The 25,135-nt window shown below is 45.8% G+C and overlaps 2 protein-coding genes across 2 annotated transcripts; both read left to right on the top strand.

The window, feature by feature from the left end:
* The first annotated feature begins 7,548 nt into the window (after nt 1-7,548).
* LOC135812922 (uncharacterized) lies at nt 7,549-10,285 on the top strand. Its single transcript, XM_065326139.1, has 6 exons — nt 7,549-7,674; nt 7,849-7,923; nt 8,412-8,513; nt 8,660-8,771; nt 9,180-9,262; nt 9,737-10,285. Exons 1-6 carry the CDS (start codon nt 7,549-7,551, stop codon nt 10,028-10,030), a joined length of 792 nt encoding a protein of 263 aa, XP_065182211.1. The 3' UTR covers nt 10,031-10,285.
* Nucleotides 10,286-19,652: 9,367 nt separating this feature from the next.
* LOC135812568 (TNF receptor-associated factor 4-like) lies at nt 19,653-23,813 on the top strand. Its single transcript, XM_065325895.1, has 8 exons — nt 19,653-20,041; nt 20,516-20,573; nt 20,731-20,835; nt 21,010-21,084; nt 22,030-22,131; nt 22,273-22,384; nt 22,799-22,881; nt 23,362-23,813. The coding sequence occupies exons 1-8, from the start codon at nt 19,815-19,817 to the stop codon at nt 23,653-23,655; spliced, it is 1,056 nt and encodes a 351-aa protein (XP_065181967.1). The 5' UTR covers nt 19,653-19,814; the 3' UTR covers nt 23,656-23,813.
* The last annotated feature ends 1,322 nt before the right edge of the window (nt 23,814-25,135 follow it).

Raw genomic sequence — 25,135 nt, forward strand, 5'->3', positions numbered from 1 at the left:
CCTTTCTATCTAGCTCTACCGCAGACAGCTTGCTCAGCATACCTAACCATGCACTTTTCCGGAGGGATCGTCCCGGTCTTGGAGGTGGCCTAGCAGCCTATGTCCACAATCGCTTTCAAGCACAAGTGGTGGGAGACCACACCAACATAGAACTTTTGCTACTGGAGATCAGAAGTCATCGAAACCGGATTCTCTTAGGAGGAGTGTATCGACCTCCAGGCACGCCAGTACAATTTTGGCAGGACTTGTCCAACGCAGTTGACACAGCAGCGGCGTCAATGCCATCGTCCCCGCTGATTTTAACGGGCGACTTCAATGTCGACGTAAGCCGGCGCCAAGCCCCTCAGCTCGACAATTTACATCGCTTCTGCGACCAGTTCAATATCAGCAACAAGGTGCAGGACACTACCCGCATTGCCCCCCACGGCAGCAGAACAACACTGGATCTCGCCCTAGCTGTGGATGGAGCGATAACCTCCTGCACGGTTCTCCCTTGTACCATCAGCGACCACTTTGCGGTCGTAATTGACCTACCTTTCAAGTGCACTGTGGAACCTCTTGCTGTCAAGTGCGGTCGTAACCTAGCAAGGATCGATATGAACCGATTCGCTCATGACTTGCATCATTGTGACCTGGAGAATTTTTCAACCGCTCAGACTGTGGATGCCATGTGGTATTCTTGGACTGACAAGACTGTTTCCGTTTTGGACGAGCACGCTCCTGTCCGAACGTATCGGCCTAAATCTTCCTCCCGCACGCCCTGTCCTTGGAAATTACCTGCCCTCCACGACGCTATTCTACTTCGCAACGCAGCACATCGTCGCTGGCGAGCCTCGCCGACTGACATGGATCTACGAACTGTATTCACATCAGCACGAGCCGAGGCTGAGCGAATGTCCCGACGCCTCAGGGCCCAGTATTACAAGAATCTTCTCACACGGAGTCAGGCAAATGCGCGCCTCACTTGGAAGACAATAAACGAGCTCAGCGGCCGGACCAAAACTCCCACTCCACCCTCTGTCAGTATAGCAGCACTCAGCGAGCAATTCAGTGGAGTAGTCTCCGATCCAAGTAGACCTGTGCAGCTATCCTTACCTTGTGGTCCGTCACCACGGGAACCTTTGCGGGAATTCCAGGCCACTAGTGTTGAGGAGGTATTCACCTTTCTCGTGAGACTCGATGCTCGTAAAGCCGAGAGCAGCGACAGTATTCCGGCATTCATCCTGAAGCATTGTGCAGCAGCCCTCGCCCCGTCGCTATCCATATTAATTAATGCATCCCTTTCGTCTGGCATTGTGCCCGTCTCCCTGAAGATTGCAAATGTTTGACCCCTATTTAAGTCTGGTGACAAGAACGCATCTCGCAATTACCGTCCCATATCTTTGCTGCCAATAGCATCGAATATCTTGGAGAAGATAGTCCACAAACGCCTGTGTGACTTCTTACAAACCCATTCACTTTTGCCCGCCAATCAGTTTGCGTACCGGCCACAACACTCCACGGAAGATGCCTTGACCTTGGCCATGGACCGCTATCTGTCGTCAGCAGACCACCAGCTACATACTGGCGCAGTACTAGTGGACATGAGCAAGGCATTCGATAAAGTACGGCACCAGCTCATGATCCAAGATATTTTTGCTTTCGGTGTATCTTCGACTGTTTTGCGTTGGTTTGCGAGCTACTTCACGGACCGTCGACAGAGAGTAGTTCTGGCGAGTGGGCAGTGCTCGGGCCTAACTGCATGCGAGTGTGGAGTCCCTCAGGGTAGTGTACTGGGTCCTTTGCTGTTTTCACTATATACCATGGACGTCCATAGCGTCACCAGTCCAGCACACTCCCAGCTGTTTGCGGATGACATCCTTCTCGACACCGCAAGCAGATCCGTAGCAACCCTAAATCAAGTCTTATCAGTTGCTGTGTCAAACTTGGCTGGCTACCTACACGGGAAAGGCCTGGTTTTAAACCCTGACAAGACGCAGGTCCTAGCCATTGAGGCATCACGCCGTAGTACCCTGGAACTCAACGTTAACTGCAACGGGACGCCTCTCACCCAGACCACCACTGCTCGCTTTCTGGGCCTACAGATCGATTCCTGTCTTCGGTGGGACGCGCAGGTCTCCAGCATAGTACGTAAAACTTCCCAGAAGCTAACCACCCTGAGAACGATCCGCCCGTCGCTATCTGAACGCCAGTCGCTCCTCTTCTATTCTGCCCTTATACTTCCTGACATGCTTTATGGATCAAACGCGTTCTTCTCTGCCCTCACGGCTCAGCAGCGGCACCAGCTCACTGTCCTCGACAAGCGATGTGTTCGCTGCGTAGCCAATCTGCCCTTCCCGTCCCATACCACTCCTATATACACTCGCCTTTCCCTGACCCCTGTAATTGAACGTGCCAAATGCAAACTCCGTTTCCTTATGCACCGTGTCCACACCAGCAGCATCAGCCCTCTTCTGAAAGATAGAGTAGCCCTCCAACCTCCCAGTAACACCCGTGGCAATGACAATTGCAAATACGTTGTTCCGCTAACTCGGCGAACATCTGGCGACAGCCGACCATTGGTTTCCGCCGTGAAGCTTTGGAACACCCTGCCACAGGAACTCTCGTCCAACCCCGTTTAAAAGATTGCTGAAAGTGTTTTTCTACGGTTAATATGGCCGAATAGCACCTCCCTCTGGCATAGGTGCTCATCTTCCTATTTCTCCCTGATTGTTACTTCGTTCGAACTTGACTTGTAATTACCAGTACAAATACTTCCTTTTGACTGTTTTCTCATTTTCGCAAGTGAAGCATTATCGAGCTACACTTTTTATTCTATCGCCATCATAATATTGGGCATCAATGCCCGTTTGGTTTGCGATGTAAAATAAAACTTCAAACAAAAACAAACAAACAAACTACCGCCGTTGGACGATGAGCATCTCGACGACTGCTATGCAGCATGTGGTGTTTTTTATTAGGACGATGACGAAATGGCTGGCAATTCTCGGCTATCGCTTGGGTCAATCTTCCTTCGCAGCAGATACCGTCGTCCTTGTCGCTGGCTGATCCCCGAGCTTATTTCAGCTGTACGGCAGCGCAATGCTGGGCTCAAATTGCTTATTCGCTCTCCAGAGGACGCTCAGCTGCACAATCACCACCGGAAACCGGGAAGTTGGATAGAAAGCTGAAGAACTTCAAGGAACGCCTGGAGGCTTCTGGGACAGACTCTCGAAAGTTGTGGAACATTTTGAATGCCTTCAGTGGTCTTATGGCGCCACCACCTCCGCCTCTGGTAGCCGGGGCGGAGCTCCCTGCAGCGTTTGGGAAAGTCGTTTCTCATCCTGGGCGCCCATCCAGCCTGCTTTCGGATGTATATTTATAGACGAGTCAATATACTTTGTTTAATTATGTAACGATCCCAATACCTTCAACCAGTTTATACCCGCCCTAACAGAAGCAGTCATGAACCTACTGCAGTCCGTTGATTCATCCAAGGCCACAGGCCATGATGAATTGTCAGGTGTTGATCTGAAGAAGTCCGCGTGAGAATTAGCTCCGTCTCTGTGCATGATATTCAACGCTTCGCTCTCGACGGGGAGATTTCCACAACAGTTCAACTTGCTCATGTGTTTCCTTTGCTCAAGGGTGGTAGCCTTGATCCTGGTCAAGCTGCTTCTTATCAGCCTATCTTTCTCTCCTGCCTATTGTAGCTCGTCTACTGGAGACACTAGTGGAGGCCCAACTCATGTCATACATAATGGAAATCGATCTCCTTGCTACTTCGCAGTTTGTATACAGGAAGCCACACAGCACCGAGGACGCCCTCGTCCTAGTGGTGTACCGCTGGTTGTTATCAACGTATGAGCGGAAGAAACAGGCGTAGCATTTGTCCAAAGCCTCGACTGTGTCAAGCACATAATAATTGCTGCTGGAAAAGCTCTCCAACATGGGTGTGACAGCAACTGCAAATTCCTGGCTTGCTAGTTACCTCAGCGACCGGAACAAGCGTGTAGTTATTGGTGGAAGTATATCAGGCTACACACCGTGCAGTCGAAGCGTACCACAGGGATCCGTTCTCGGCCCACTGCTCTTCACCCTGCATTTTCTACAATTGCATCCCACGTCCCGTCGTCCATGAAGAGGTTTGCGGACGATATCGTTCTGGAGGCATCTGGGAGTCGAGCAGTGGTGTGCAACTCTGACCAGACGAAGACACAAGGCTTGCATAATTATAACACCTCATGGTGGGCAGCAGAGAGCAGAACCGCTGTAGATGCGTTGCGACTGGAAACTGCTAACAATTGTGTCACACGCTCGCTACCTTGGAGTTATTGTGGCTAATGAGCTCTTCTGGAATGCACCATTCGCCAAGTTCGACGCTCCATTGATGCGCTATGTCGCTCACATGAAAGCTTGATAGTCTCCTCGAAAAAGATATTATTTTTATCATGTACTGATTATGTCCAGACATACGCGTCCAACGCAATCGATAGTCTCCTCGAAAAAGTTATTTGATCATGCACTGATTATGTCCAGACATACGCGTCCAACGCAATCTATCCGCCCCTGGTGGCCAGAAACATGAACGCCCTCACTCGTATTACGAAAGCTGTGATCCGTGACTTCTTTGGCTTCCTGCAGCGGACTTCCACTGCAGGGCTCTTTGAGAGACTCTGTCTTCCTAGAGTCGAGGACGCCCTGGCAGCGAGGGTTCAAATATTCGTTCGTCGCTGCATCCACGGCCAAAATGTCCTGTTTCGGAATTATCACGGCAGACCACAGAGTGCTAGGCAGCAATAGTGGATTGGTCAAAGACCATGATTGAGATACGAGAGCTACCTGGTTCAAGTCATCCCTGGGAGCGGTTTGTGTTGTTGTTGTTGTTGTTGTTGTTTGTTGTTGTTGTTTGTTGTTGTTGTTTATCTATTATACATCGTATGTCCAACGGGCAGTTCTGCCCAATATTATGAAAGCGATGAAAACCAGTAAGAAGAGTCGAAAATCGAGTAGCTTGGCGACCGCCGACACTGCTGCAGAAAGGATGATGTTGATGGCGCGAGCGCTAGCGTGGCTCAGGTACTGTTTTTCTTTTTCATTTTTCATTTTTTCTGTTTTACATCTACACAACGTTTGGTACCGTTTGTGGGCGTGCTGCCACCCACAGTCAACTGGGAACTTGTGGCCAGGCACAAGATCTACTTGTACATGGATGCGGCTAATGGGATTTCTCGGCACTAGTACCAGTGGTTGTGAGACTTATCCACTCACCCTTACCGTTGTGTTAGTCGCTGAATCTGCCGCTAGGGTTTACCGGCTGTTATTCCCGCCGTCGTGAGTTCGATTCCGGAACGGACACGATAACTTACTTTACACAGAGTGATCGCACCCGTGGAGCTGACCAAAACCTATTGCAGATACCTTTCTCGCCCGGTCCTTCTGGTGCTATTCTCTAGAACAAGATACCGCCCATGATGCCTTGTGAATCTTGTGACGCACATTTCTGTGCTCTTAGCATAGCACTGAGCTATGGCGTAGTCGTCATCCTCTCGGAAACCGTTCAATATTACTATTAATATTATTATTGCATTATCGCACTCTTATCATTGACCACCACAGAAACTGGTGATATTTAAGCGGTAAAATATCAGCATAATTATATTGACCGCTTTAATATATTGACCACTTATTATTGACCACTTAGCCTGAGGACATAGAACTTTTTCCTCAACTTCAAGAAATCAGAACTGAAAGAAGAAAAATCTGAAGCCAAATGTGGGGATTTGAACCCAAACTGTCAGATTCTCAGTCAAAGAACTTGGGGAACATACTACAAGTGACAACCGAAAACTTTTGTTTATCGAGAAGTAATGTCCAATGTAAACGGCATACTCATGTACATACTATGTACTATTACATGAATACAGTGTACACAAATGTCGATCCAGCTTGTATTACTGATTGCGGTTATCAAATTGTTGTCTCCTCGCCGTTTGTTTAAACGGCATATGTACATACTATAATATACTATTACAATGGTATTCCTTTCTTCCTATAAACACAGCTAAAACAGGTTAGGCATGACATGTCGTGATAAATCTATTATTGTCCTCACAATCGGTCAATATATGAAATATACAATGTAGACCTCGGAAAAGACCTCTGCGGACCTCGGTCTTTTACTCATTCGAAATTTCATATATTAACCTCTTGTGCAATCATATAATTATACATATAATTTGCTTCATAACTCGTTTCCGTGAGATTTCTACTATTATATTTTATGTAGAATAGAAGAAGAATCACTAAAAACTAGGGGTGAAACGATTAGTTCGAATATTCGAGTATTCGTTCGAAAATTTCAAACGAGCGAGTATTCGAAATTTTGCACTCGATCGTTTTTTGTTTTTTTGTTTTTTTTTGTTTTTTTTTAGTATTGGCATTGTATTTTTCAAAAACTTTTGTTGTACGGCTGGTCCACTGGTATGCATGCGTTATGCATGGCTTTCAGTCAGCATTTTAAGACTTGGACAATGCGATCACCACGGCAAGTAACGTTCTGAGATATGAAAGTACTGATGAAAATCGTTACTTTACACTCTGTACAAGACGTTGACGACTTTTGTTCTATGTTCACAGATAATTTCTTCCGAATTTGTCGAGAACTCGCAAATCTAGTGCTTTTGAATTTTGATAATATACTCGAAATAATCGGATACATGTACTCGATCGAATATTATGAACGAGTGATCGGTTGGTCAAAATAGATACTCGTTTCACCCCTACTAAAAACTCGTTCTCGTGTCATAACTTCTATTTTTACATTTAGAAGTACTCGTAAGAATGAAAATGAATGTTCACTTGCAACCCACGTTAAAATTTTGAGAATATGAGAGTTACTTCTTGTAGGCAGTACAATGTACACGTATATTCGTTGACACAACCACACTATAACCGATACGCACTGTACTAGATTTCCACGATTGCTTCACATAATTATGTACACATCCAGTGCATGTATAGCATGATGTAGAGTGGAATACTTGAACAAATACAACTCTCCGTAGAAGGAGTACCGGTATACCGGAACCTGCACAACATGTATACACCAGTATATAAACACGTCATTGCCTGGATGTCAGTCGCCCGCAACCTAAGCAGTGTAAGGTGGAAGCTACAGCGCCAGCAGCAGTACTACGAGTAGCAGCAGCAACAACATTAGGAGCAGCAGCACCCGTAGTAGCAGCAGCAGCACCAGCACCAGCAGCACCCGCAGGACCAGCAGCACTCGCCATGGAAGCAGCAGCAGCAGCAGCAGCAATGTTGTCCGACTACATCAGCATGTCGGACTACACCAGCGCGTTCCCCCAAGAGATGGGTGGCTTTGATGAGAATGTATTCACGACGCCAGTAGACCAACATTACCAATGCTCGATCTGCCAAATGGTCTTGCGCAACCCAATGCTCGTGGTTGCGTGTGGACACCAGTTCTGCCATCAGTGCATCGTGAAAGCGCTGGAGTAAGTCACATATCTGAACTAAAACTGTCTGTATGATGATGTGCTCAAGATGTCACCGCAATATTTGCAGTTAGTACCCAATCGCGGCACGAAGCGAATTGTTGGCAGATTTGAAGTGTTCTGTGAGAAGAGGGAGCGCGGCTGCACGTGGACAGGCACCTTAAATTCGTATGATGTAAGTACAGTCACTGTCAAGATACTTTCTTTCCTTCTCGCTCTTCTCTCTCATTTCTCTCATTCCCTGACTCGCTCACTCTCTCTCGTACGCCGTGTGCTTATGTGTTTGAGTTAGGTTGTTTGTGTACGTAACATGTGTGTGTATATTTAAATGTGTTCATAACCTCTGCAGTCACACACCGGAGTCTGTCCTAAAGTGATAGTCAAATGCCCGTTCCAGTATGCCGGAACTGGTTGCGACTACGAAGTAAGTTAATGTTTGTGTAACATAGTCCACCATCAATCCTAAAATTTTCCACGTTCAGGGGGGGGGGGAGGGGCGGTTTGATATCTTACCCAGAATATTACCATAACCCGTAGCAGGGGCACACACTTCAGGTTCCTCCAGCAGGTTCGGATAGAGATATCTCTATAGTCGGTAGCCCATACGGAATAGTTGATAAATCTACAGGTGCCTGGATTTTTCAGGAGTGAACTATTACTTTGGTGGCTTGTTGTGACACTAAACTTCACGTTTGCAAGGTTTCTGCATATTTGCACTTTTTGGCATTCTTTCTGTGTGTACGAGTCGCACAGTCATTGCGTGTGTGTGCGTGCACCGCTGATGTACATGTATACGCCTGGATTTGTTGGAAAATTATGTGTTTTAATTTTATTATTGTTATTGACTGTATGAGTGTGCATGGCTTAATTGACTTGAATTATGTTGTACATGCGTGTCCATCTTGACTCCAGTGTATGCGAGAAGATGTTGGTGAGCATTGTTGGCAACAGAGTCAGGAGCACAACAATATGATGGTACAGCGGATGGATGTGCTTACCAACAGCATATGGCAGGTCAGTGCACGCTTTCAGAAAGTTTTTTACACATGTGTTAACTGTTCTTCTAACATGGCTGCTACATGTGCGTGTGATTGGGATTTTTGTGTAATATCTAATTTGTGCTAAAGATATTCTGGTCTCTGCTGTTCGTTGTGGTGTAGGTTGCTACACGCCCTGCGGAACATCGCCGAACCGTTCACACAGAGGTGTTTGGCCAAATCGCCGATCGTCTTCGCGGTGGCCATACATTTTATGGCGAAGCCTTCTACAGCGGTATGTTGTCTGGAGTTAGCTGTGTTGCTGCCGCTGTCAATGTTTACCCTGAATATTTTTTTGTCCGAGGCCACTTCTTGTAATATCACTGCTTTACTCCCAATTCCCGTTCATAGCTTTAACAATGATGATCACAGTGTCTATGTGTTTGTGTGCGTGTGCGTGTGTGCGTGTGTGCGTGCGTGTGTGACCAACCTCAGCTAGTATGGGGTGCGCATAGGTTACTGTCTAGATCTGTTTCACTCACGTCCGCTATCGTTAATGTTAGAGACAATCAGTGTGGGCACATCCATTGCATTACCAGATTTGCGTGCCTCTCTTGTGACGGGTGTAGACTTGGTATATGGAGGTTTGTGGTATTTTCAAAACCTGTATGTACATTGTGTGTGTATGTTCCTCTGCGTACAGGTCCATGCGACAGTGGGTATCGGCTGCGCATGAAGATAGTGCCAAATCAACGCAAACTTGGCTTATATTATTCCCTAGTTAAGGTAGGAGACCAGAAAACGTCCCCTTAACATTGCTCAAGTTCTTTGTTTAGGGCTTGAAACCATGATGTGTAGCCAGAAGTGAAAAACTACCTGCGGGGCGAGCCTCTCTGAAAGACATAGGCTGGTTGCAATTCTGCCTTTGTGCGGAAGATTCAGGTTGGCTCGTGGTTCTATCACTGCATACAAACTCTAAAACGTTGATCTGGACCAGTAGTTGCTGCATTTAGGAACAATGATAGTTAACCCTGTTGAACTGTTGAATGTGCTACCGTCTCCTTGCCACAATACTGTCTAAGAAGTAAAAGGGGAGCTCCCCATGTATCCTTGCTACAAAACTGTATCTCTCCTTATTCAGACAGCGATCACTAGGAGACATGCTCAGGAGGTCGCGTGGTGCAAGTACTATTTTGGCACCGGTGAACGCCTAAATTTATACCTCGTTTATCTCATGTTTCGTGTTTTTCTCCGCTCTAGGGCAAGAACGATGAGCTGTTAGATTGGCCGTTCCGTCACACTGTGATTTTCCAGTGTCTGCACATCACAAAGGATCGTGTGATCGTGCAGAGGACAGTGCCACCACCGCGCGACGAGGACGCGGCTTGGAGTCGCCCATGTACCGGCCAGCCGAGCGACACCAATCGCGGCTGGGGATTTCATGAACTCCTGTCCCGCTCCAAGCTGAAGCGCGCGGGCATGCGATGGTCAGATAGGGTGCGCATAAGGTATATCGTGCTGTGGGAGCTGTGTCCTGCACCCGGGGCTGCTTAGAGATGTATGTATATGTATGTACACACACTGTATGTATGTATGCATTTACTCATCATTCACATCACTATGTATGTATGCAATTACGCATCACATCACTATGTATGTATGTATTCATTTCATTTGACTATGTATGTACATGTATGTAATCACTCATTTCATACACCTACACCATGAGGACGAGCGGCTAGAATGGCCGGCCGTTTCGTCGCCCTGTCTAGTCTACCCCATGTGTTGGGGATAAGAACATTTGTAAAGTCTGGTGTTAATTAATAAAAATAATTTTCAAACTATCAATCCTGAAAAGGTTACTGTCACTGTCTGGATTGCATGCAATGCAAGCAGCATAGCTGTTGATAATTGCTTAGGTGAATCAAAGGAACGGGAACGCAACCGTTCTACCGCACAAATCGGGAAGATCGTACAGAAGAACTTGGAGGCATGGAGTCGCCGTTGCACCGGCCGGCCGCTCAAAAACAATAACCACGTCGGCTGGGGATATAAGGGCATCCGATCCCGCTCCAAGCTGAGGAAAGGGCGCGCGCTATGGTCGGACAGGGTGCGAATACGGTACATCGTGCTGTAATACTCAAACCCTCCTACTTCGCCCGCCATCCGGCGGGCCTGGTTGTAGCCTGCACAGTAGCATTATTTTCGTTCTTCATACTTTCACAGTGTGTTGGCCAAGAGGCCAAGACCGACAAACGGCTATAATTGCCGGCCGTTTCTTCGCCCTGTCTAGTCCACCCCATGTGTTGGGATTAGAACATTTGTAAGTCTCGTCAGAATAGGACTCTAGGGCCCGACGTAGTCTCGGCATCACAGTAAACGGTGTATATTATCCGGCCGTTGTGTGTCGTCTATCCGATGTGTTAGGGAAGAGAACATTAATTTTGTAAGTCTAGACTCTCAGTTGTAAATCATGATCTCAGTCATACGAATTTTGAACCTGTCAATTCTGAAAAGTGTACTGTTTCCGGACCTTGTAACATGCTTCAAACCAAAACATGTTTTCAACAAAACGAGGCTTATCTATTATGATCGTACATTCACAGGGCCTTCAATATTCTCGTCCAAATTCGAGTTCTTGTACAGTAGGTATTGTATTGGTTTTAGCGTGTGTGTTAGAAGAACGTCTTTTCTTACATATTTGTAAATATGCGGCGAGGCGACAATAGGTTTTTTTAATTGTGATTAAATTAGTTCGAGCTCAAAACTCAATTCACAAAGGCTACATGTATATTGTGGTCACAACGAGTGGATGTGAACGCTGCGAAGAACAGGAAAGAGAAACAAAAGTGATATGGAAGAAATGGTTCAAAAGGAGAATACTTCGAACTAGTTTTCGTACAACACTCCTCAGTAAGCTACGTTCTACAAATGAAATAACATTCAAGAAAGGTACTAATAAAGAGAAATAAAGTGAGAATATACACCTATGAAACTGATAATATGCTAGCACTAAGGTGATACTCTTCAAATACTAAGGTGATACTGTGTTCAAAACCAGTGGATACGAACGCTGTGAAAAACACATTTGAATGTTTTTCATCCTTGCAACGTAGTTTCCTGAGGGGTGTTGTGTGAAAATTAGTTCGAAGTATTCTTAGAAAAGAAAAAGGACTGAGGAACTAAAAGTTACGCTCTAATGTCCGCTTACACCACCAGTTACTAAACAATCAGCTCATGCGGTAACATTGTACGACACTAACCGATAGGCATCAGCGGCTAATGCTAGCATTATAAGTAGCCTTATACGCTTGCAAATTCAAATTCAGACTTTACGGAGAATTTCAAAGTATTAAAATTAGGAAATTAGAGGCAACATGCCTCGTACTACTCTTTACTCTCCGAAACTCAACACTTGCAATCCAGATGTTTGCTTACTGTGGACATACCGTATTTTCCGGGGTATAAGCCGCACCGGGGTATAAGCCGCACCCCCTTTTTGAGGCAAAATATTGACTAAAAGTTGGTATTCGGAGTATAAGCCGCACCCACAAACCAAGATTTTTCACACTCATTGACAAATGGCCTTTCTACAAATCTATTATGGTTATGGAGCTAAATACCATGTTAGATCAGATTATGAAGTGTTAGTGCACCACAGGTTGCTGCAGAGATGTTGGTGTATTGCTGTGTTGACTACAGATCACTCCATGTTATCTACACTATCTTCAGTCTCGCTGAAACTGATGCACTAAAACTAGTAAAAGTGCCGGGATAGCAACACAGGCGCGAAGCTGAGTCGAATGACATGTCACATGACGTCAGCATGCATACTGATGTATGCTAAGCATTCATTCGCGCAAGCATATTCCGTGTATAAGCCGCAGGGGCGATTTTGGTCCGATTTTTAGCGAAAAAAACTGCGGCTTATACCCCGGAAAATGCGGTAGTTTGATGCGCTCCCCAAGATATCCAGCGAATGGCCGAGGGCCCTCTTCATTGGTGTGAGTTGCCACTAGGATGCAAGTCATTATTAATTGATCGAAGAAGGATAGATTTTCCATCACGGTTGTTAGAGTCATGCTGTAGCCCAGTTGATTAGAGCATTGCTCGCGAATGGCAATCCCTGGTTCGAGTCCTGGTGGTGTAACTGGTGATTTTTCTTTCTTTAGTATCTTGCTTGCAAGTGTTGAGTTTCGGAGAGAAAAGAGCAGTACGAGGCATGTGGCCTCTAATTTCCTAATAGGCAGCTAATGCTAGCAATATAAGTAGCATTATACGCTTGTTTAACCAGGCAGGCACAGTGGGTTGGTCAAAGACCATGATTGAGATACGAGAGGTACCTGGTTCAAGTCCTGCCTGGGAGCGGTTTTTTCAGCCGTGCTGCTACCCACAGTCAACTGGGAACTTGTGGCCAGGCACAAGGGGTACATGGATGCAGCTAATGGGGTCGTTTTCGGCACTTGTGCCAGTGGTTGTGAGACTTATCCACTCACCCCCACCGTTAGGCGCTGCATCTGCCGCTAGGGTTTATCGGGTGTTGGCGGCCGTCGTGAGTTCCCTTCGGGAACGGACACGATAATTTACTTTTTTTTTACTTTTTATACGCTTGTTTTAGCAAACTAGCACTGCCGAGCATTAAACTGGCATATCTGCAGCAAACTTGCATTATGGGTGCTTTTGATGCCAACTACTGATCTAGCAGAAAAGCGAAACCTGGTGGCAAGCGCAGTCCGCACTCCGCAGCAAGCTGAGGCGTGGTGTATCCTGCGTCATCTGAATCATGGTCCACATCTATTCCCAGCTAGCTTTCTACATAGTCATTTTAAAAGTCTCGCAACAATGATGTGTTGGTTCGCCGGTCAAAATTCGCCAAGTTCGACGCTCCATTAGCGTGCTATGGCACTCACATCAAACCTTGACGGTGTCCTCGAAAAACTATGTTATCATGCAATGATTATATCCAGAGTAAAATACGCGTCCTATGCAAACTATCCGAGATCTCTGATGGCCAGAAGCACGGACGCCCTCACTCGTATGACGAAAGCTGCAATGCGTGCCGTGCCTTCTTTGGCTTTCCACCGTGGACTTCCACTGCAGGGCTCTTCGAGAGGCTCTGTCTTCCGGCCCTCGAGGACGCCCTGGCAGCGAAAGTCCTAATATTCGTTCGTCGCTGCATCAATAGAGGCACAACCCAATGCCATTCTCTGAAACAAGACACCGCCCATGATACGATGTGAACCTCGTCACGCAATTTTTTGTGCTCTCTCGAAAAAGTCCAAGTATTCAAAGTAGGTATGTATGTATGTTTTTATTTGAATTCGCAAGTACACACGGGCTACAAGCCCAATTACATGGAAGCTAATGTGATAATGAGGTTAACTAAGAAAAAGGGTGGAGGAAGGAGGAGGACGGTAGCAAAGCAAAAGGGAGGACAATTCACGAGCAAAATTAACAATTTCACAAATATGAGAGTACCTGAGACCGGGGTACCTGTGGAATGATAAAATACTAAAGCAAACAGAAGAAAGGAAATCACAAGCCAATACACGCTTAACTGCGCTTGAGTTTTAATAAAGGGGGAAAACTGCAGCTCAAGAAAATTATAACACACAAAGTCATAATACGAATTTCACTGGATAAGATTTTATAGTAGCATAAGCAAACATTTCCTGACAACGAGAGGGACTGTAACTACAGCCACGCAGTAGCTGCTGTAGCAGCAGCAGCAGCAACAACAAGAACAACAACAACAACAGCAGCGCAGTGCAGACTACTCCAAGGAGTACGGAATTGCGAACATAGAAGGAAGTTTGCAGATCTAGCCTGCCAGCGTGAAGGGCAGGGCGGCTACGGCGATTTCACTGGGATGGTTGAGTAGGCAAACTTCGCTGGGTAGGGTGTTCCAGAGGACGGCACCACAGTGCGATGGACGGGATGTCCCTGCTGCTGATCGGGCTAGCGGGAGGCGCAAACCCTGTCCTTGTTGGAGGCGCGTGGTGTTTCCAGGAGCAACAGCAACAGAAAAAGCAACAGCAGTAACAGCAAATGCAAAAGCAACTGCAACGGCAACAGCAACAGCAACAGCAACAACAGCAACAACAGCAACAACAACAACAACAACAACAACAACAACAACAACAACAACAACAACAACAACAACAACAACAACAACAACAACAACAACAACAACAACAACAACAACAACAACAACAACAACAACAACAATGGCTGGCCATTCTAGACCGTCGTCTTTTCAGGCCTAGACGGGTCCGAGACCCTGTCATGACCAGACTTACCAATGTGCTTTTTCTCCCAACACATGGGGTGGACAAAGACAGTGCGACGAAACGGCTGGCCATTCTAGCCGCTCGTTGATCTTGTCCTAGACTAGAGCAAACCACATGACTGTACAAAGTCCGAACAGGAAACATACAAAGCGAGCCGCGGTGTCGACCCTGAGCCAGGTCTAGGATACGGCTCCCACCGCACGATGTCGCGTACTCGCATTCTGTTTGATGAGTGCACGCCCGTTCTCATCTGATTGTCGCGAGACAGGATGCCCCTATGTGCCCAGCTGAGTCGGTTATTGTTTTCCATCGGCCGGTTGGCTATCCCTTGGGTCAATCTTCATGCGCAGCCGATACCGTCGTCCTTGTCGCTGGCTGATCCCTGAGCTTATTTCAGCTGTACGGCAGCGCAATGCTGGGCTCAAATTCCTTATTCGCTCTCCAGAGGACGCTCAGCTGCAGGACCACCACCGGAAACCGGGAAGTTGGATAGAAAGCTGAAGAACCAGTACTTCAAGGAACGCCTGGAGGCTTCTGGGACAGACTCTCGAAAGTTGTGGAACATTTTGAATGCCTTCAGTGGTCGGATGACGCCAACACCTCCGCCTCTGGTAGCCGGGGCGGAGCTCGCTGCAGCGTTTGGGAAAGTCGTATCTGATCCTGGGCGCCCATCCAGCCTGCTTTCGGATGTATATTAATTTTATAGACGATTCAATATACAATATAGTATGTTTAATTATGTAACAATCCCGATACCTTCAACCAGTTTCTACCCACCCTAACAGAAGCAGTCATGAACCTACTGCAGTCCGTCGATTCATCCAAGGCCACAGGCCATGATGAATTGTCAGGTGTTGATCTGAAGAAGTCCGCGTGAGAATTAGCTCCGTCTCTGTGCATGATATTCAACGCTTCGCTCTCGACGGGGAGATTTCCACAACAGTTCAACTTGCTAATGTGTAGCCTTGATCCTGGTCAAACTGCTTCTTATCGGCCTATCTTTCTCTCCTGCCTATTGTAGCTCGTCTACTGGAGACACTAGTGGAGGACCAACTCGTGTCATACATAATGGAAATCGATCTCCTTGCTACTTCGCAGCTTGTATACAGGAAGCCACACAGCACCGAGGACACCCTTGTCCTAGTGGTGTACCGCTGCTTGCTAGCAAAGTATGAGCGAAGAAACAGGCGTAGCATTTGTCCAAAGCCTCGACTGTGTCAAGCACATAATTATTGCTGCTGGAAGAGCTCTCCAACATGGGTGTGATAGCAACTGGGAATTCCTGGCTTGCTAGTTACCTCAGCGACCGGAACCAGCGTGTAGTTATTGGCGGAACTATATCAGGCTACACACCGTGCAGTCGAGGCGTACCAAAGTGATCCGTTCTCGGCCCACTGCTCTTCACCCTGCATTTTCGCAACATCTACAATTGCATCCCACGTCCCGTCGTCAATGAAGAGGTTTGCGGACGATATCGTTCTGGAGGCATCTGGGAGTCGAGCAGTGGTGTGCAACTCTGACCAGACGAAGACACAAGGCTTGCATAATTATAACACCTCATGGTGGGCAGCAGAGTGCAGAACCGCTGTAGATGCGTTGCAACTGGAAACTGCTAACAATTGTGTCAAACGCTCGCTACCTTGGAGTTATTGTTGCTAATGAGCTCTTCTGGAATGCACCATTCCCCAAGTTCGACTCTCCATTGATGCGCTATGTCGCTACCATCAAAGCTTGATAGTCTCCTCGAAAAATATATGTTATCATGCACTGATTATGTCCAGACAAACGCGTCCAACGCAATCGATAGTCTCCTCGAAAATGTTATTTGATCATGCACTGATTATGTCCAGACATACGCGTCCAACGCAATCTATCCGCCCTCGTGGCCAGAAACATGGACGCCCTCCCTCGTATTACGAAAGCTGTGATCCGTGACTTTTTTGGCTTCCTGCAGCGGACTTCCACTGCAGTCCTCTTTGAGAGACTCTGTCTTCCTAGAGTCGAGGACGCCCTGGCAGCGAGGGTTCAAATATTCGTTCGTGGCTGCATCCACGGCCACAATGTCCTGTTTCCGAATTATCACGTCAGACCACAGAGTGCCAGGCAGCAATAGTGGATTGGTCAAAGACCATGATTGAGATACAAGAGCTACCTGGTTCAAGTCATGCCTGGGAGCGGTGTGTGTTGTTGTTGTTGTTATTGTTTGTTGTTGTTGTTTACCTATTTTACATCGTATGTCCAACGGACAGTTCTGCCCAATATTATGAAAGCGATGACAACCAGTAAGAAGAGTCGAAAATCGAGTAGCTTGGCGACAGCCGACACTGCTGCGGAAAGGATGATGTTGATGACGCGAGCGCTAGCGTGGCTCAGTTACTGTTTTTCTTTTTCTTTTATTTCTTTTTGAATCTATTCAACGTTTGTAGCCAGGCACAAGATGTTCATTGATGCGGATAATGGGGTTTCTCGGCACTAGTACCAGTGGTTGTGAGACTTATCCACACACCCTTACCGTTAGGTTAGTCGCTGAATCTGCCGCTAGGGTTTACCGGCTGTTATTGGCCGTCGTGAGTTCGATTCCGGAACGGACACGATAATTTACTTTACACAGACTGATCGCACCCGTGGAGCTGACCAAAACCTATTGCAGGTACCTTTCTCGCCCGGTCTTTCTGGTGAAGGCACAATCCAATTCATTGGTGCTATTCTCTAGAACAAGATACAGCCCATGATGCCTTGTGAATCTTGTGACGCACTTTCTGTGCTCTTAGCATAGCACTGAGCTATAGCGTAGTCGTCATCCTCTCGGAAACCGTTCAATATTAAAGGGGAAGTTAAGGCAAAAATTAAAATTTCACTGCGTACGCCAGTCACCTGGTCACCGTGCCTGCAGGGTACAACTTACTAGCCTGTTTGACCTTTTTTGGGTGCAGTCCTGTCACTCGAGTTGAACCTTGGTGTGAAAGTTGTCGCCTGCTGGCGTGGTGACCAGTTGATTTGGGCACCCAGGAGCACGTGACTGCTTGTTCAACCATGTTCGATTGGGAATAAAGGAGGAACGCTGCATCGCAGCCTTTTCGGACCAAAACCAGTCGAATCAGCGTCCAAAAGACTACAACATATTGGCCAATCGCGGTCATCCGTGCTTTTATAAGAACGAAATGGCGCTTTTAGTGACATTTTGCATACAAATCCCCATCTAGTAGGGCGCAGTCACCCACTTTCGGTGGAAGTGCGCGAGTTCGATTGGGATTCAAGTAGGAAGGGAGCGTCTCAGCTTTCTCGGACCAAGACCATTCGACTCAGCACCCCGAAGACTACAACTGGTGAAATTTTAATTTTTGCCTTAACTTCCCCTTTAAGCATTATCGCACTCTTATCATTGACCACCACAGAAACTGGTGATCTCTAAGCGGCAAAATATCAGCATAATTATATTGACCGCTTTAATATATTGACCACTTATTATTGACCACTTAGCCCGAGGACATAGAACTTTTTCCTCAACTTCAAGAAATCAGAACTGAAAGAAGAAAAATCTGAAGCCAAATGTGGGGATTTGAACCCAAACTGTCAGATTCTCAGTCAAAGAACTTGGGGAACATACTACAAGTGACAACCGAAAACTTCTGTTTATCGAGAAGTAATGTCCAATGTAAACGGCATACTCATGTACATACTATGTACTATTACATGAATACAGTGTACACAAATGTCGATCCAGCTTGTATTACTGATTGCGGTTATCAAATTGTTGTCTCCTCGCCGTTTGTTTAAACGGCATATGTACATACTATAATATACTATTACAATGGTATTCCTTTCTTCCTATAAACACAGCTAAAACAGGTTAGGCATGACATGTCGTGATAAATCTATTATTGTCCTCACAATCGGTCAATATATGAAATATACAATGTAGACCTCGGAAAAGACCTCTGCGGACCTCGGTCTTTTACTCATTCGAAATTTCATATATTAACCTCTTGTGCAATCATATAATTATACATATAATTTGCTTCATAACTCGTTTCCGTGAGATTTCTACTATTATATTTTATGTAGAATAGAAGAAGAATCACTAAAAACTAGGGGTGAAACGATTAGTTCGAATATTCGAGTATTCGTTCGAAAATTTCAAACGAGCGAGTATTCGAAATTTTGCACTCGATCGTTTTTTGTTTTTTTGTTTTTTTTTGTTTTTTTTTAGTATTGGCATTGTATTTTTCAAAAACTTTTGTTGTACGGCTGGTCCACTGGTATGCATGCGTTATGCATGGCTTTCAGTCAGCATTTTAAGACTTGGACGATGCGATCACCACGGCAAGTAACGTTCTGAGATATGAAAGTACTGATGAAAATCGTTACTTTACACTCTGTACAAGACGTTGACGACTTTTGTTCTATGTTCACAGATAATTTCTTCCGAATTTGTCGAGAACTCGCAAATCTAGTGCTTTTGAATTTTGATAATATACTCGAAATAATCGGATATGTACTCGATCGAATATTATGAACGAGTGATCGGTTGGTCAAAATAGATACTCGTTTCACCCCTACTAAAAACTCGTTCTTTACATTTAGAAGTACTCGTAAGAATGAAAATGAATGTTCACTTGCAACCCACGTTAAAATTTTGAGAATATGAGAGTTACTTCTTGTAGGCAGTACAATGTACACGTATATTCGTTGACACAACCACACTATAACCGATACGCACTGTACTAGATTTCCACGATTGCTTCACATAATTATGTACACATCCAGTGCATGTATAGCATGATGTAGAGTGGAATACTTGAACAAATACAACTCTCCGTAGAAGGAGTACCGGTATACCGGAACCTGCACAACATGTATACACCAGTATATAAACACGTCATTGCCTGGATGTCAGTCGCCCGCAACCTAAGCAGTGTAAGGTGGAAGCTACAGCGCCAGCAGCAGTACTACGAGTAGCAGCAGCAACAACATTAGGAGCAGCAGCACCCGTAGTAGCAGCAGCAGCACCAGCACCAGCAGCACCCGCAGGACCAGCAGCACTCGCCATGGAATCAGCAGCAGCAGCAGCAGCAATGTTGTCCGACTACATCAGCATGTCGGACTACACCAGCGCGTTCCCCCAAGAGATGGGTGGCTTTGATGAGAATGTATTCACGACGCCAGTAGACCAACATTACCAATGCTCGATCTGCCAAATGGTCTTGCGCAACCCAATGCTCGTGGTTGCGTGTGGACACCAGTTCTGCCATCAGTGCATCGTGAAAGCGCTGGAGTAAGTCACATATCTGAACTAAAACTGTCTGTATGATGATGTGCTCAAGATGTATGATTGACTTGTTATCACTGAGAAAGTAATATTTTAGCCCACTGCTGAGCTTGCAGGTCGCTTCACACTGCAAGTTTGCTACAATTATCGCAAATAGTCCGTCCAAGGAATATCTACAAAGATACACTAGCATGTTTTAACATTACTGTATTTTAGGGCAGCAAACCCTACCTCCCATGATGCCTCATGGGTCTGAAGCACTGCTACTGTACTCAGCATTCTTAGCTCATCGACATAATATGTATGCATACCTGTTGGGCTAGAACTGTCTACCCTGGCTTTTCACAAAGACACAGACGTGTTATGATATTTCCAAGTATTGACTGTTTATTGTTTGTGTGTATATATGTGTGCTTGTGTGTGTGTGTGTGTTGGGATTTTTTTTTCACTGTGTATTTTCTCGCCACTTTATGTTCACAGGAGGAGCGAAATTTGCCCGCTAGACAGAAAGCCAGTATCGTTGCAGGCTCCAGGAGCGGTAAGGTATTTTATATCCAATTATGCATTTGAATGCACACATATACAAGTCCGAACATTAATCTTGTCGATGCATGTACATGTATGCTGGCCTTGTTTCCATACATTCTAAAGTTTATATCTATGGTATTTTCTGCGCGTCACCGCAATATTTGCAGTTAGTACCCAATCGCGGCACGAAACGAATTGTTGGCAGATTTGAAGTGTTCTGTGAGAAGAGGGAGCGCGGCTGCACGTGGACAGGCACCTTAAATTCGTATGATGTAAGTACAGTCACTGTCAAGATACTTTCTTTCCTTCTCGCTCTTCTCTCTCATTTCTCTCATTCCCTGACTCGCTCACTCTCTCTCGTACGCCGTGTGTTTATGTGTTTGAGTTAGGTTGTTTGTGTACGTAACATGTGTGTGTATATTTAAATGTGTTCATAACCTCTGCAGTCACACACCGGAGTCTGTCCTAAAGTGATAGTCAAATGCCCGTTCCAGTATGCCGGAACTGGTTGCGACTACGAAGTAAGTTAATGTTTGTGCAATATAGTCCACCATCAATCCTAAAATTTCCCACGTTCAGGTGGGGGGGAGGGGCGGTTTGATATCTTACCCAGAATATTACCATGACCCGTAGCAGGGGCACACACTTCAGGTTCCTCCAGCAGGTTCGGATAGAGATATCTCTATGGTCGGTAGCCCATACGGAATAGTTGATACATCTACAGGTGCCTGGTTTTTTCAGGAGTGAACTTTGGTGGCTTGTTGTGACACTAAACTTCACGTTTGTAAGGTTTCTGCATATTTGCACTTTTTGGCATTCTTTCTGTGTGTACGAGTCGCACAGTCATTGCGTGTGTGTGCGTGCACCGCTGATGTACATGTATACGCCTGGATTTGTTGGAAAATTATATGTGTTTCAATTATATTATTGTTATTGACTGTCAGTATCAGCAAGTACAGTCATGTAGTACAATTTGTTCCCAAAATAACTTCGGGACAGTCTGTTCATGGTTTTCATTTTTTATTGGACTCGTTCTCTACACTTGCGATAATTTAGCGGCAATTCTAACGTTGTAGCGTTGTTCTCTTGTAATTTAGTGGAACCTGTATTGAGTAACTGAGTTTTATGTTTCGTTACATTGTCGTCAGATCTCCTGTGTACCGGTTTTGTGGCACAATGATTATAGCCATTATATTTGGTCGTCTCTATTCTTGTGCAATCATGCATATGTAGGTTGGTTCTCTTCATGTTATTGTGACCAATTTCATAGATGTTGGTTGCCTTGTTGCTTTTCTCCCCTCTCCTCTCACCCAAGCCATTCTGCATAAGCGAAGCTGTGGACGCAGCATACTGCTGCTACACTTCAACGCGGGAATGCGTATAATAATAATAATATTGACTGTATGAGTGTGCATGGCTTAAATGAATTGAATTATGTTGTACATGCGTGTCCATCTTGTCTCCAGTGTATGCGAGAAGATGTTGGTAGGCATTGCAGGCAACAGAGTCAGGAGCACAACAATATGATGGTACAGCGGATGGATGTGCTTACCAACAGCATATGGCAGGTCAGTGCACACTTTCAGAAACCTTTTTACACATGTGTGAACCTTTTCTTCTAACATGGCTGCTACATGTGCGTGTGATTTTTGTGTAATATCTAGCTTGTGCTAAAGATATTCTGGTCTCTGCTGTTCGCTGTGGTGTAGGTTGCTACACGCCCTGCGGAACATCGCCGAACCGTTCACACAGAGGTGTTTGGCCAAATCGCCGATCGTCTTCGCGGTGGCCATACATTTTATGGCGAAGCCTTCTACAGCGGTATGTTGTCTGAAGTTAGCTGTGTTGCTGCTGCTGTCAATGTTTACCCTGAATATGTTACCTTGTTAATGTCCAAGGCCACTTCTTGTAGTATTACTGCTTTACTCCCAATTCCCGTTCACAGCTTTAACAATGATGATCACAGTGTCATGTGTTAGTGTGCGTGTTTGCGTGTGTTCATGCGTGTGTGACCAACCTCAGCTAGTATGGGGTGCGCATAGGTTACTGTCTAGATCTGTTTCACTCACGACTGCGCATCGTTAATGTTAGAGACAATCAGTGTGGGCACATCCATTGCATTACCAGATTTGCGTGCCTCTCTTGTGAAGAGTGTAGACTTGGTATATGGAGGTTTGTGGTGAGTATTTTCAAAACCTGTATGTACATTGTCTGTGTATGTTCCTCTGCGTGCAGGTCCATGCGACAGTGGGTATCGGCTGCGCATAAAGATAGTGCCAAATCAACGCAAACTTGGCTTATATTATTCCCTAGTTAAGGTAGGAGGCCAGAAAACGTCCCCTTAACATTGCTCAAGTTCTTTGCTTAGGGCTTGAAACCATGATGTCAAATGTAGCCAGAAGTGAAAAACTACCTGCGGGGCGAGCCTTTCTGAAAGACGTAGGCTGGTTGCAATTCTGCCTTTGTGCGGAAGATTCAGGTTGGCTCGTGGTTCTACCACTGCATACAAACTCTAAAACGTTGATCTGGACCAGTAGTTGCTGCATTTAGGAACAATGATAGTTAATCCTGTTGAACTGTTGAAGGTGCTGTCTCCTTGCCACAATACTGTGTAAGAAGTAAAAGGGAGCTCCCCATGTAGCCTTGCTGCAATTTCTCCTTATTGAGACAGCAGTGGTGAATACGATCACTAGGAGACATGCTCAGGAGGTCGCGTGGTGCAAGTACTATTTTGTCACCGGTGAACGCCTAAATTTATACCTCGTGTATCTCATGTTTCGTGTTTTTCTCCGCTCTAGGGCAAGAACGATGAGCTGTTAGATTGGCCGTTCCGTCACACTGTGATTTTCCAGTGTCTGCACATCACGGAGGATCGTGTGATCGTGCAGAGGACAGTGCCACCACCGCGCGACGAGGACGAGGCTTGGAGTCGCCCGTCTACCGGCCAGCCGAGCGACACCAATCACGGCTGGGGATTTCAAGACATCCTGTCCCGCTCCAAGCTGAAGCACGCGGGCGTGCGACGGTCAGATAGGGTGCGCATAAGGTATATCGTGCTGTGGGAGCTGTGTCCTGCACCCGGGGCTGCTTAGAGATGTATGTATATGTATGTGCACACACTGTATGTATGTATGCATTTACTCATCATTCACATCACTATGTATGTATGTATTCATTTCATATGACTAGGTCTGTACATGTATGTATGATACAATCACTCTTTCATACACCTACACCATGAGGACGAGCGGCTAGAATGGCCCGCCGTTTCGTCGCCCTGTCTAGTCTACCCCATGTGTTGGGGATAAGAACATTTGTAAAGTCTGGTAATTAATAAAAAATAATTTTCAACCTGTGAAAAGGTTACTGTCACTGTCTGGATTGCATGCAATGCAAGCAGCATAGCTGTTGATAATTACTTAGGTAAGTCCAAGGGACCGGAACGCAACCGAGCTACCTCACGAATCGGGAAGATCGTGCAGAAGAATGTGCCACCACCGCGCGACGAGGCATGGAGTCGCCGTTGCACCGGCCGGCCGTTCAAAAACAATAACCACGTCGGCTGGGGATATAAGGGCATCCGATCCCGCTCCAAACTGAGGAAAGGGTGCGCGCTATGGTCGGACAGGGTGCGAATACGGTACATCGTGCTGTAATACTCAAACCCTCCTACTTCGCCCGCCATCCGGCGGTCCTGGTTGTAGCCAGCACAGCAGCATTATTTTCGTTGTTCATACTGTCACAGTGTGTTGGCCAAGAAGCCAAGAACGACGAACGGCTATAATTGCCGGCCATTTCTTCGCCCTGTCTAGTCCACCCCATGTGTTGGGATTAGAACATTTGTAAGTCTCGTCAGAATAGGACTCTAGGGCCCGACGTAGTCTCGGCATCACAGTAAACGGTGTATATTATCCGGCCGTTGTGTGTCGTCTATCCGATGTGTTAGGGAAGAGAACATTAATTTTGTAAGTCTAGACTCTCAGTTGTAAATCATGATCTCAGTCATACGAATTTTGAACCTGTCAATTCTGAAAAGTGTACTGTTTCCGGACCTTGTAACATGCTTCAAACCAAAACATGTTTTCAACAAAACGAGGCTTATCTATTATGATCGTACATTCACAGGGCCTTCAATATTCTCGTCCAAATTCGAGTTCTTGTACAGTAGGTATTGTATTGGTTTTAGCGTGTGTGTTAGAAGAACGTCTTTTCTTACATATTTGTAAATATGCGGCGAGGCGACAATAGGTTTTTTTAATTGTGATTAAATTAGTTCGAGCTCAAAACTCAATTCACAAAGGCTACATGTATATTGTGGTCACAACGAGTGGATGTGAACGCTGCGAAGAACAGGAAAGAGAAACAAAAGTGATATGGAAGAAATGGTTCAAAAGGAGAATACTTCGAACTAGTTTTCGTACAACACTCCTCAGTAAGCTACGTTCTACAAATGAAATAACATTCAAGAAAGGTACTAATAAAGAGAAATAAAGTGAGAATATACACCTATGAAACTGATAATATGCTAGCACTAAGGTGATACTCTTCAAATACTAAGGTGATACTGTGTTC

Source organism: Sycon ciliatum, chromosome 3 (assembly GCF_964019385.1).
Source record: "Sycon ciliatum chromosome 3, ocSycCili1.1, whole genome shotgun sequence".
Lineage (NCBI taxonomy): Eukaryota > Metazoa > Porifera > Calcarea > Leucosolenida > Sycettidae > Sycon > Sycon ciliatum.